The sequence below is a fragment of the Clupea harengus genome, chromosome 9 (assembly GCF_900700415.2).
Source record: "Clupea harengus chromosome 9, Ch_v2.0.2, whole genome shotgun sequence".
NCBI lineage: Eukaryota > Metazoa > Chordata > Actinopteri > Clupeiformes > Clupeidae > Clupea > Clupea harengus.
The window spans coordinates 3,498,210-3,512,441 of record NC_045160.1 but is presented as its reverse complement, the minus strand read 5'-3'; the positions used below and the strand labels follow the sequence as shown (position 1 = coordinate 3,512,441).

The 14,232-nt window shown below is 48.5% G+C and overlaps 1 protein-coding gene across 4 annotated transcripts in view; it reads left to right on the top strand.

The window, feature by feature from the left end:
* LOC105909280 (glutamate receptor 4) overlaps window positions 1–14,232 on the top strand; it is an 80,195-nt gene that overhangs the window by 25,688 nt on the left and 40,275 nt on the right. For all 4 annotated transcript variants that reach the window (XM_031573102.2, XM_012837895.3, XM_031573103.2 and 1 more), the window contains exons 3-4: window positions 4,170–4,409; window positions 10,278–10,462. In XM_031573102.2, coding sequence (XP_031428962.1) covers window positions 4,170–4,409; window positions 10,278–10,462 — 425 coding nt within the window. The remainder of the gene's footprint in view (window positions 1–4,169; window positions 4,410–10,277; window positions 10,463–14,232) is intronic.

Genomic DNA, 14,232 nt, shown 5'->3' with positions numbered 1-14,232 from the left:
TCATGTGGTGCTCCTTCTCTCTGGGAGGCTCTGAGGGTACGTGTGTGTGTCTGGGGGGGGGGGGGGGGGGGTAGGTGGTGTTGGTGGAGGGGGAAAAGAAAGGCTCCTTTGAGGCTGGTGCGGTGGCGACACAGCAGGGCCGTTTCAGCGAGGCTGGCGGGAGCACGTGGCAGGTGGCCTCGCCGGTGCCGGCAGTCGCAGCGCCACTTCCTTCGCCCTGTACTGCGCGGGCCTCGCCCTCCCGTGATGGAGCGAGACGCCCAACAATGACGCCCTGATAAGGCCCTGACACGCCGGAGAAAGCGCGAGGAACCATAGAAACAGCCCCTCAGAGAGAGAGAGGAGAGGGTGACAAACTGAAAAAGAGAAAGAGAGAGGGGGGGGGGGGGCGGAGGAGAGGGTGAGACTAGAGGAGAGAGTGGAAGAAATGGGGGGTGGAAGGGAGAATAAGGGAGGCGTATGTTTGAGATCGGGTAGAGAAAATGGATGAGTCAAGATAACGAGAGGGGAAGGAGCATGAACTGCGGTTTTGAACCGAGGAGACGGAAAAACAGAGCAGGAATGACAGAGAGAAGACCATAAGAAAAAGTATTCCATAATGCCTTGTTCATGTGGGGGTTTGATGCAGAAGATGCAAAAGACTGTGACTCTCATTAGGTGTGATCCCCCCCCCTCTCTCTCTCGCTCTCCCTCTCTCTTTCTCTCTCTCTCCCTCTCTTTCTTTCTGCTCTATTCATTAGCTCATTCTGCATGCTCAGCGTGATTTCGCTTTATGAAAGAGCGAGGGAAGAAAGAAGGCAGTCATTCCATTTACTTTTAAACCAGGGCTGCTCGATAGAACAGCGTGAGCGATTGATCCATTCAGCGGTTCATCTCATTATCACCCTGCACTAAAATTACGAGCGACTTTAGCCTTGTGAGAAAACAGACAAAACGTCATCAGCTCCCTCATATAGAGCCTCCATATGAATTTATCATCAGCAGTTCAGACTAATTACACAGTTGATTCTGTGCGCATAACAGCACACGGAAGCTATTTCTTTCCTTTTTCGCAGACGTGTGTCTACCTTAGTGCTGTTGGCATGTTTTTTGCACCTCATAGTATACCACTCCCTTTCAACTGTCATGTTCACACACACACGTACTGTATCAACCTTACACAACATTACACAAATAAATAGGCTCAACTTGTCAAACTCGTGTAAAAACCAAGCGCCATCTGCATGTTTGTTTCGCTTGAAGGGACGGTCTAGCAGTAGATGTCATCACTTTCTTTTAAAAGACATGTTAAATGAACAGCCACCAGCACCCTATTTACACACAACACAGTTAAGAGTACACTCCATAATGCTGATGCAAAGAGCCTCTGAGAGTAAAGAGCGAAAATGACGGGGGGGAACTTTTCTTTTCTCGCTGCCGGAAAGACAGAGGGAGGAATCGTCGGGGGAAAAATGAGTTGTGATATTCCACTGTTGCAATTAGAGACCACTGCACCCATTCCTCACAGCTCCTTAATATTTCATGAGAGAGCCTTAGTAGATGTCTCGCATCGAAGCCAAGCGGGGATATTTTTTTTCATTTGGCATTTTTCCCTCGAAAATTAAGTCTAGAAATTAAACTTGTCAAAGCACACTGAATTATCACTAGACTACTGCGAGTAACAGTTGTTAATACAGCCGTGGCGCACACACGAGAGCTTCGCTTAACCCACAGCTATTAACAACCGAAAATGTGATTTTGGACAGCATAATTTCTGCGCTTGTATTGAATGTTATCACCTCTATTATTTTCCTGTCACAACAAGGACGTCACAATTGTTTCCTTTTGACAAATAGATGCACCTCATCAAACAGCAGATGTGAAATATCCTCTCCTCTCTCTGTTTTTTGATAAGAGCAGAAGAGGCTGCTGTTGCCCGCTGCTGTAATGAAAGGGGAGGGAAGAGTGATGGCCTTCTCGACTTGCTCTAAATTGATGTGTTGCTCAACCGTTGGCCTGGTCAAGCCCAAGAGAGATTGCTTCTGAAGTCGAGATAAGCTTTTCTACCATGGGAGCTGTGGCATGAACTGTGAATGTTGAGTGCACGTATGTGTGGAAGTGTGTGTGTGAGAGATGAAGTGTGTCATATATGTGTGATGGTGCATGTTCATTTCTGAGAGGTTTCTCTGTGTGTGTGTGTGTGTGTGTGTGTGTGTGTGTGTGTGTGCGTGCGTGCAAGCGTGCATATGTGTGTGTGTGCCTCTGAGGAGAACCAGTAGCGTCTGATGAGGTGAGAGGATTGGTGTGGATGGGCCCAGGGAGTCAATATTCATGGAGTTCCTTCTTTGGTTCAAGCCCCAGCCCCTTTCATTAATTGCTGAGAGCCAAGCTGTCCCTACTGCCTTGCTAGCTAAACTGGAGCTCATTGCAGGTAATTGAATTGTGTTTATTGCTAGAGAGTTGTTACTGGTACAGACAGGGGACAGATCAGAAGTACAGAAGTGGTGCTCCTCGAGGGAAGAGAAGGGAAAGAAGAGAGAGATGGAGAGAGAGAGAGAGAGAGAGAGAGAGAGAGAGAGAGGGAAGAACAGCGGAGGGGAATTAAGAAGAGAAATGTAGAAGAAAGAGTTTATGTCCAAAGTGGCTGGAGACAATTAGATTAGCAAAGACCCAAAACAAACGGATAGGTCTTACTCCCTCTATCCTTCCCTCTCTGAAGGTCTCCCTCAAGCCTATAGATCAGTATTCTCCAGCCTGATCTGCCAAATATCCACTGCTCAGATGAGAGGCCAGACTTACTGCAGGAAAGGTTCTGGAAATTTCCACCAGCTCTCCCAGTCAGTGACGCCATAGCAGCAGCTGCTGCTGCATCTCCCCTCGCCGTACCTCTGGACTCTGGTCCACGTCTGGCCCAGATCCGGCACAGTTCGAACCCAGTCAGGATCACATCAACTCCACTCACTCCTTTCCAGCATCAGCACCAGGGTTTTCACCCAGACGCACACGTACAAGCCTGGTGGCTTTCTCCTACTTCAGTCACAGAACAAACAGGAGGTTGGGTAGGAGGGGAGAGGAGAGGAAACAAGAAGCAGGGCCTGTGTTTGATCTCCTCCACAAAGCCTCCTATTTGTGGGGAATGGCTGAGCGCTTTGCCTGTTGTGTTTGTGTGGAGGCTCAGTGTGGCGCTGGAAGTTTGTCGTTCCTCGAAGGGGACAGTGGTTACGAAACGCCGTCAACAACAACAACATCGACAACAACAAAAAGCAGAGCTCTTCAGTTCCATGGAAACAGGCACCTATTTCATTTTAGAGTGTGTTTACTGCATATTGAGAAAGGGAGAGAGAGAGAGAGGGAGGGAGAGAGAGAGAGAGAGAGAGAGACATATTAAGAGAGCTAAAGGGAAAGGGAGAGAGAAAAAAACATCAGGAGTAGATAGCATTTTCATTATAGTCAGCCTCTTTGAATGCAAGAACAAAACAGTAGCAGGAAATACAGGAACAGGAATAGACCAAAACCGTAACAGTGAGAATGATGAAATTGTGTTGTTTGGGGCCAAAAGTGGTTGGATTCTTCAAGAGGGTTACCATTGCAGTGTGTCTGTGTATACCTGCAGAGAGCCTCCTGTCACCCTCCCAACCAGCACACACACATACACACACCGCAAACACACACACTCACACACACACACACACACACACACACTCACACACACACATACACACACCACAAACACACACACACATACACACACCACAAACACACACACTCACACACACATTCCAGCAAATTAACACTGTTCCAGCCAGTGGCTGAGACTAATTAGACCTAGCCGGCATGTTGAATCAATAGCTGATCAGATTGAAGCGCGCACTCATTAAAATATCTAACATTTTTATTCTGGGTCTGTTTGCTGTTAATGAGCACTTCTGTCTTTGTTCCTCGGCAGTCTCTCTCCCCCTGCTCAGTATGATGGAGGCTCCCTGTGTGTCTTTATAATCCACGAACGTTAGGCTTAACAATATCTCTCTTATTTTTTTCTCTCTCTCTCCCTTCTGTCTCTTCACCTCCCCTCTCTTTCCTTCCTTCCGTCCTTCTTTTTCTCTCTCTCTCTCTCTCTCTCTCTCTCTCTCTGTTTCTATCTATCACCCCCCCCCCCCACTCTCTCTACTCCCCCGAACCTCCCACTCCAGTCTGCTCTCAGTACTCCCGTGGCGTGTTCGCCATCTTCGGCCTGTACGACAAGCGCTCGGTGCACACGCTGACGTCCTTCTGCAGCGCGCTGCACATCTCGCTGATTACGCCCAGCTTCCCCACGGAGGGGGACAGCCAGTTCGTGTTGCAGCTGCGGCCCTCCATCCGCGGGGCGCTCCTCAGCCTGCTCGACCACTACGACTGGAACCGCTTCGTCTTCCTCTACGACACCGATCGGGGTAAGTACACACACACGTGCTTTATGTCATCCATATGTTTATCTAGATTAGATGAGATGATCTAGAATGGGCCTGGTTGGAGTAGGAACCATTCACAGTTCTACCTGGAAGAGGGCAGTCAGGAACGAGGAGAACTAAGGCCACTTTGTCTTCCTGTGTACTGATCTCCTTCTCTCTCTCTCTCGCACTCTCTCTCTCTCTTTCTCTGTAACTTCTGCTCTCTGAATTTCTTTCCATCTATCTTTCTTTCTTTTCTCTCCTCACCTTTCACTTCAGTTGGTCTCTCTGTGGTAAATGGCTTGGGAAGTTGTGAGTGCTGATCTATAGTTCAAAGACACTTTGGGCTCATGCTGAGCATGTTTGATTGATAGGCACTGGAGGCCAAGTCTAACATAATCTAATCAAACATATGCCTCTGGATGTTTGTCAAATACAAATTCTCAAGGACCACTTTGAATAGAAGGGAAATTAAAATGCTGGTGAAACTTACAGCCTCTGCCCATTCTACTTTGTTGTATGTGTGATGCTTTTCTTATGTTATCCAATAAGGATCTTCATGAACCTACCTCGACAGACCATAGTCTCACAAAAAAGTGCACGGGAACTGAGATGGTGGTGAACATACTTTTTGTTTAGTGTTGTGTTTGAAAAAGACTGAAGACTTGAAGGCTGAAAAGCTACTGAATACATCCATGCCCTCCAAAGACATTCCCCTTAGAGGTCTCAATGTATAGGATGATTTAAGGATACTTATTTCCAGTTCAAACCAGGCTTGACATATACAGTATGTATCCAACTGCTGCCTGGTAACTTTAGCTGACAGCGTTGCACTATTGTACTCACAAGCCTCGCCGCTTCTGCGGCTGTATCAAAGCGAAGCCCGGAGCCCAGTGAATGCGAATTTTGTGTGCTAGTTAAGTGGCTCCATCCAAACGCTGCAGAACAGGTGCTGTGGATACGCACGAGTGTAATGCCCTGTGCAGACGGCGGGTATTGATGGGGAAAGTTGTTTCCTGCGCACGGCGAGGAGTCAGCGAGCCTTAGGGGTTTTTCTGGCGCTAATGAACACTTTCTTCACGGCAAAGTGCCAATGCATCAGCGCCGGAGCGAGGGTGTGTGTTTTTCCGTGCTGTGGTGTGTTTAGCGGAGTGTTTGTGTGCAGGTTGAGTAAGACAGGTTGTTCTCTGCATTGCTCGTGTGTGTGTGTGTGCATGTGTGTGCGTGTGTGTGCACGCGCATGCGTCTGTCTGTGTATGTGTGTGTTAGAGAAAGAGAGAGAAAATGAAAAGAGAGAGAGAGACAAACTGCACGTTTAATTGTCTGTGCGTTCCTGTGTGCTGTGGCTCTGGGGGCTTTACATTTAAATCAGCGCTCTCCCAGGGCGACAGTTAGCCCCTAATGCGTCTCTCTCTTCCTCACTCTCCACTTGTTTGGGGCTGCAGTGCACAGATACTCCCTTCAAAGAGAAGAATGAAACAACCTCTCACGCGCCAGGCTCAGAGAACCGGCTCTTTCTCTCCGCGTAGCTTAAATGTGACACGTCTCATCCCACAAAATAATAACGGCAGCTTTTCGCCCAATCCCTCTGCGTTCCTCGGCACACTGTGTTTACCTTTAGACATCCCTTGTTAAAAAAGAGCTATGTGTTGCCACTGTAAAAGCACTACAACACAAATAGCGTCTCAGGGGCAAGAGTGCTGGGGTGGCCCTGGAACAGGTCTGGTTCTGGTCTGGGGTGGCCCTGGAACAGGTCTGGTTCTGGTCTGGGGTGGCCCTGGAACAGGTCAGGTTCTGGTCTGGGGTGGCCCTGGAACAGGTCAGGTTCTGGTTTGGGGTTAGATTGCCTGATTCTAGCCAGATCTGTGCCAGAGTCAGATGTTATGTAACGGTGGCTTTGGCTCCCGATCCAGTAATGGAGAGATTGGGCTCTGCAGTGGTGATGCAGTGTAGCGCCTATATACCCTTTATGGGACATGGGATATGAACTTCAATACTGGCGCTACATGGTCATCCTCCAGATTGGGCATGGCAGGCATGGCACCGACTTTTGCCAGCCAGAGAAACCCTTATGTGATTGAAGACTTGATGCTCAATAAATGTCGCACTATGCATTTAAACTGTTTGCAAACAGTTCTTTGTGTCAGATTGCATTATCCAGCACCTGTTCAGATTGTTACCATGTGTGTATGTGTATGTGTATGTGTGTCTGTCTGTGTGTGTGTGTGTGTGTGTGTGTGTGTGTGTGTGTGTGTGTGTGTGTGTGTGTGTGTGTGTGTGTGTGTGTGTGTGTGTGTGTGTGAGTGTGTGTGTGTGTGTGCACTTCATATGGCTTTTTCCCCAATGTCTGGCATGGGACATGTTTGTCTGCCACCCAGCACATCCACACTCACAGTCTCATCTCCAAATCTCCATTCCCCTTACCCCCTTCCCAAATGTCCACTGTGTATATGGAGGCGGCCATGTTTTGGCTCCATCTCCTGCCTGCCCCCCCTCATCCTTTGTTATGGGAACCGTCGGTATGGCATCCTGTGTTCACATGCTGTGTCGTGTCCACATGGTGGGAATTAAGTGCCGGTGCCCCCCGTGCCAGTCTCGGTGCCAACTCCCGTGTGCCAGTCCACTTTGTGCCCGTCGCTAATTACCCCCCACACCAGCTCCTCATCAGGTTGTCATGCATCTCCTTTGAGAGTGCTGCTGAAAGGTCACTTTTTGGCTTTGTTCTGTCTTCCTCTCTTTCTTTTCTATCTCTCCATCATTCTTTCTTTCTCTCTCCCACTTATCCACTTATTTGGGGATTACTTAATTGTGTGGATACACTGGAAATGCGTACATTCCTCATCCAATTAGAACCCCGTGCCAGTACCCCAGCACCATCAGTCATCGTGTTCTTTTCCCTGACAATCGATTGGTGAGCTGGTTCAATACATCTATCTTTTTCTCATTTATGTCCTCACAGGGGACCTTGTCCTTCATGCCAGCATCTGTGACTGGCGAGGCTGTCCTGTGCCAGTGTTGTATGTGCCCAGTCTCTGCGTGCCCACAGCATGTCTGTCCCATGCTTGAACCGCATGGACAGTGCCTTTGTTCACGCCGTGCCAGTATGTGAACTTGGCATCGCGTGGAAGCAGGGAGAGAGGAGTCGGCCGATGCCAGGCAGTCATTTAATCCTCGTGGCTCCGGGCCGAGGAAGAGATGCTAATAGAATCTTTTCATAATGCCTCCCTCTCTCCACTGTCATGGCTGCAGAAATTATGGGATGGATATGCTGCAGGGCTTTAATCAGGAGTGCTTGTGAAGCAAGGGGGTTGGGGGGGGGAGGGCGGCTGTGTGGGACGCGATTGAGGTTTTGTGAGCGGGTTCTCTCTCTCTCTCTCTCTCTCTCTCTCTCTCTCTCTCTCTCTCTCTCTTTCTCTGGGAGGTTTTTCTTTTGGCACTGCAGCGGGCTCTCGATGGAAGTCCAGTGTCAATACGAGCGGCAAACACGGCAGAATCTCCGGCAAGCTGCCGCTGGGTCACACTCTTTCAATCTGTCCCCTCAGCTGCTCAGACGCACCGGCCCTGAAAGCATGTACTCCACCGCTCAGTCTGTCTTTCTTTGTCACTATCTTTCTCTAAGTGTTCTCTTTGCCACGTTCTCCCCTTCTCAATCTCTCCCGTCCAGTCTCTGTTTGTCTCTTTCTCCTTCCCTCTCTTTCTCTCCTTCTCTCTCTTTTGCATCCATACCTTCCTTCCTCTGTTTTGTGTATTCTATCACTTGCTCTCCATCCCTCTCTCCTTTTTATTATTCCGTCATGCCATCAATCCATCTCATCCCAGAGATCCGGGAATCTCATTCATCTCGAAGTCCCTCCCTGTGAGTCTCTACTGCCACCTATTGGCCACCCACTGAGCCCTGATGACTGACGCTCCTCCTGGTTGACTGTGTGGCTCACCCTGTCTGCAGTGGCGGAGGTGGGGGTGGGGGTTGGAGGGAGTGTCAGTTCAGTCTTCAGGACAGCGGACTCTTGGTCGCAGATGTCAGGTGTCCCATCGGATGTGTCCCCTTGAGCCACTGACAAGTAGGGGCATCTGTGAAGGCTGTGAAGGAAAAAAAAAACACCACCAAAAAACAAAAAACAAAAAAAATAAATAAGAAAAAAACAAGTGATGCGTGCAGTTTTGCCGGCGAGCATGGGAGTGACAGGGCACAGAATGCAATGTGGTTACCCTGTCGAGCAGAGTGGGGGAAGGCGTTTGATCACATCACGTCATCCAAAGTCTTGATATTCACACTCGCTCAGTCACCGATGCTGGATCGCACTGTTGTCTCTTCATATTTAGTGTGTCTAATTAATTTTTTGGGGGCAGTATGAGAATACTGCTGAGATACTGCAACTGAGTTTTTCATGGTACTTAGTGAAAGGAATGAGACAACCCCTCTGTCATCTGTATATCATCTATCTCAGGGTGCCATGTCTGTCAAGGGTGCCAACTTAGAGGATCACATTTAAGTAGCTTAAATCCATGTCAGTTGGAGTGCGTTATGGAAGTAATTGTGTGTGTGTGTGTGTGTGTGTGTGTGTGTGTGTGTGTGTGTGTGTGTGAGAGAGAGAGAGAGAGAGAGAGAGAGAGAGAAGGGGGGGACCGATAGTGTGTGTATGTGTGTGTGAGTGTATTGATAGAATATGGTAGGAATGGCAACCTTATTTTGGATGTGAGCCATCTTGCCACTTCATCTCGATTGCACCTTCCCTGCCCACCCCCCCACCCCCTCCAGACTCCTCCTGGTCTTACTGTTCGAGAGTCCCTTGGCTTTATCCGTTGCAAGTCAGAGTTGGGCTCTGACACAGACATAAACGACAGCCACGTATCTAAAGTTAGAAGGCTTGGTGACCAGTTTGCAGATTATAGCACAAGAGCGAGCTAGTAGGCCATCAGCTGAGTCAGGCTTCATCTCCAGCGGTGTGTAAGTGTCACCCTAGATATGACAAAATGGACCTCCAGGTGGACAGAAGCTAAAATGTAAAGCAATTGCCTGCAAAATGATGTCCTTTCCCCTGGGCTCAAGTTTGGGGTCGGAGTGGAGAGCGGTTGGCTCTTATGTTTTGGATGAAAAGAATGGCACTCGTCACCGAGTGGGTGAGTGAGAGCGAGGAGTCGAGAGCGAGTGGAAGGCCGAAGAGGAGAGGAGAGGAGAGGAGAGGAGGGAGGCGGTGGTGTGGAGGAGCTGACTCAGAGTAGCAGGGGATGGGCGATCTGACTGCAGCTAAATATGGCTGGAGTATACAGTGTTTCATTTGCTTGCAGCACTACAAGGATGGGAGAAGGAGAGAAAAGGAGGGAAAAGAAGGAGAAAAAAAGACTAGTGAGACAGAAAAAGGTTGAAAAAGAGAAAGAGAAATCGAGGAGTGTGTGAATTTAGCGCAGGCTAGAAGTCATTGACGTGATGCTAATCACTGGCTCTGCCTCAGCTTTTCACCATATTAGAGTGGAGGAGCGTGTGGGCGTGAGGAGAACGCTAAAGCCCAATGCCGCCCAGAATTGGTTCCAGGGTTAGCTGCTGTGAATCAGTCTCAATCAGTGATCTGTGAATCAAACTGCACACTCATGTTGCCACGCATGGAACACGAACACAGGCCATAACCCTCTGGTTCATACTCAAATCAGCAAATGAAACAGAAAGAATTTGGACAAATTGGAACAGACTAAAATTGTGTGTGTTATCCAGAACTACGGTAATCATTCAACTGATTAAATGCATTTACTGCAATTAGATTACTATGTCCTATTAATTGTAATTTCCTCAGATGGAGTAACACATTGGTTCACATAAACCTCCCCATTAAATGCAGAAATTGATGATCTCTCCTCTTTCTGCTTGGTGTGAAGGATATGCCATCCTGCAAGCGATCATGGAGAAAGCGGGGCAGAACAGCTGGCAGGTGAGCGCCATCTGCGTGGAGAACTTCAACGACGCCAGCTACCGGCGTCTCCTTGAGGACCTCGACCGCCGGGAGGAGAAGAAGTTCGTCATTGACCTGGAGGCAGAGAGGCTCCAGAACATTCTCGAACAGGTTAGTTGGTAATTCAGTCAAAGGCTAACTTCTGTAGGGGTAAGCATAACATTCTGGAACATCCAGTCCCATGTCCTATAGACAATCTGCATATCCGCATCACAGTTCCAGAATATTCTAGATTAATTATCCTGTTCCATGCTGAGGTAATTTGTCTGACTAATTTCACATTTAAAGACATGATGGGAATTAAAATGGCACTTAAAAGGAAAGTGTCCATGGCTTCTCACTAGTTCCATTGGCTGTACTGTCTGCCAGTTAATCTACCTATGTGTACACTCACAGCTGTGAGAGTCAAAATGAACAAAGGACTACAAAGGACCCTCTTGCATACTTGCAACAGCTGTATATTGGCATTCCCGTTTAGATGCTGTCTCAAGTATAGATCTTCACAGTCCCTTTGAGAGGACAATGTTCGTTTAGCACAATGAGACGAATAATGAGAATATCATGGTCTCGTTAAACACCCATAACTGAAAACAATACTCAGCCACAACAACAGTTGTAGGCCACATTTGATGCTTAACAAAAGATGGTATACATTATTTAACGAGGCGAGTTAGTAAAGCGTTTGGGAAAGGCACTTGTTTTTCCCGGCATCTTCCCCACTCTGCCTTTGGCACTAATCCCCTCCGACAGGCCGTCCTCTCGCTATTTGCTGCTCACAGCGCATCTCTCCGCTCCACACCATATCCTGCTGGATTGCTCATGTCAAAGCCAAGAGCATGCTACTTTTTTACCCCTGTCATGCAGAAAGCATCTCAGAACGATGTGACGTGTGTGTGTGTGTGTGTGTGTGTGTGTGTGTGTGTGTGTGTGTGTGTGTGTGTGTGTGTGGAGTGGGGGTGGGGGGTGAGTGTGTGTGTGTTTGAGCATTAGTGTGTGTGTGTGCGCATGTGTGTGTGTATGTACCTGGCTGTATTTTTGTTTATGTGTGTGTGTGTGTGTGTGTGTGTGTGTGTGTGTGTGTGTGACCGAGTGAGTGTGTGTGTGTATATGTGTGTGTAGTCTGTCCACAATCCTCTCTTCCACCTCTCTGCTCCCATTTGTTTACCTGTCTGCTGCTGAGCGATGGAAAGGGCCTGTGGGGGCGGCGCTCAGGGCAGGCTGAGCCAGGTGTTGCTGAGAGGGAGCTGTCACTCATACTGCAGCTGTGTCTCATCTCACCTTCTTCCAAACTTACATTTGCTAGTTGAAGTGCAGAAGTCCATTCACACTGACAATTATGGCAACATGCAGTGCACTACGAGTACCCAGATGTGTACTCATATTGGTCAAAATGTTGAGTGTGAAACATTATACACTTTGCGCCCTCACTGGCCCCATCTTGACTACATAGCAGAGGGGGGTGGGCGGGGCACCAACCTCTTTTTCAACAGTGGTCAGATTACGATGCACAACGGCCATATTGGATTCGAGAAAACACTACCCTATCGAAATTCACAGGAAGTACATAGTGTCCTACACTGAAGTGTACTGACGGAAGTACCAGAATAGTGGGACTGGAGCACACACCAGCCAACGAGAAGCTGGAGACCAACCGTCTATAAGCAAAACATGAATACCATCATTGCATAGTATATATACCTTATCATAACTTCATACCGAAAGTCTGGGAAGGAATCTTGAAATCCATAAATGACATAGTGACAGTTTCTTTTAGCATTGCTGGAAACGGTTATTTTATGGGGTGTGGATGAGCGCACGAGGGAATATTAGCCAAAAGGAAACTGGAGGAGCTGGTTATTATCACAGAGGGACTGAGCTGTACAAGCCCAAGGCAGTGTGGAGCTCGGGAGAATGTTGATTAGTTTGCAGATGCTAATAGTTCGCACTAAGAGACTGATAAACATACAGCCACATGCTGTCTTGCATCCTCTCAACTTCACAAATTAACGGAGACAGACATACACACACACACACACACACACACACACACACACACACACACACACACACACACACACACACACACACACACACACACACACACACACACAAACACACAAACACACACACACACACACACACACACACACGCACACTCTCACACAATCCCCACCCAATCACACACGTCTCTGCCCCCTCTCCTCTTCCCCTGAGGCCGTGTTTGATCTCTGATCTGGTCTGGGCTCAAACGTTTGATGGCTGATCTATCCGTCTGCTCTGCCACCTCCCACTGGTACAGACTCACACACACACACACACACACACACACACACACACACACCCACTCCCTCACTTGCCAAAGTGCAATTCCTGCCCTTCCTCCCTGTGCTGTCGAGCGGTTTGACAAACACGGGCAGGCTTGGACCAACAGCAGGGCAGCACAGCAGGCAGCAGGGAGGAAAGAAGTGGAGCAACAGCAAACATCAACAACAACAACAACATCAACATCAACATCAACATCCACACAAACCGAGCTGTCTGCTGCCGCCTCCCTCCGCACTGTGCCAAGGCTCTGCCTCAGACACATCCACACAGCACATGTGCCAGTGCCACCTGCAGCAGGAGGTGTAGGTGATGGGAGCGACGTGTGAGACACATGGGGGGGGTTTGATTGGTGTCTGTTTGATTAATGTGTGTGTGTGTGTGTGTGTGTGTGTGTGTGTGTGTGTGTGTGTGTGTGTGTGTGTGTGTGTGTGAGCAAGGGAATGTGTGTGTGTGTGTGTCTCTCTAGCAGTTGGTTGGTGGTGGTGGAGGTGTGTGACACACGAACATCACAGACAAAGCATCCAGGTCCTGTCAGCTCCCCGACTGATAAAAGCAGACGAAGCTGCACATCCTGTCACCCTCCAGGACAGGAAGTGTGTTTACTGTTCGACAGTAACCGCGTCTGACTCCCACTCTCAGCTGACAGCGCGTCTGGAGCCTTTCAGAAACTGCATTAGTTTGACTGGAAACATGTCATTGGTCCTCAGGGCCACAACACTGAGACTATAACAGCTCTCAACCTACGTTTGTACATTTTATGATATTACTGCGCTGTAAATGGATTCCCTCGATAGTATACTGTGGTACAGACAGACAGACAGTGTGTGTTTGTTTGTGTGTGTGTGTGTGTGTGTGTGTGTGTGTGTGTGTGTGTGTGTGCTGAATAATTGAAATCTGTTGCATCACATTTCACTATCTTGGAGGGGGTTGTGGTGGAGGTGGAGGTGGGGGGGGGGGGGGGGTAGTGGAGTGGGGTGCCATGGTTGTGCCCACAAGCCAATAACCTTCAGATGCACCGCAAAATGGCTTCTGGTTCTTCCTGTCCTCTCCTCGTTTAATGGGGCACAAATTAACATCTTTTGAGGTCATGAAATATTCCGTATTAGAGCTCATTCTCCCCCCTCAGTTTGTAACCCTGGGGGGAGAGGGGAGCCTGTCCTCGCTTCCTCCTGATTGTGCTCCATTACTTCAGAGCGAGGCGTGACTGCATAATTAATCTGAATTAAAGACAGAGCTTAACAGTGTCACACTGGCAGAGATGCCTACACAGACACACGCTCACTCGCACAGACAGAAAGAACATACACAACACACACACACACACGCAAACACACACACACACACACCCTCCCACACACACGTGCCAACAGACACACTCCTATATGCAGACATACATAATACATACACTTTAACATACACACACATGCATACACATGCAAACACCGACACACACAACGACATACACACCTTGCAGAGAAAACACACATCGCTGCTGGCTCCATTTGCAAAATGCTGCTGTAATTTAATTGTTGGGAGCTGCAAGAGTCGATAAAGCA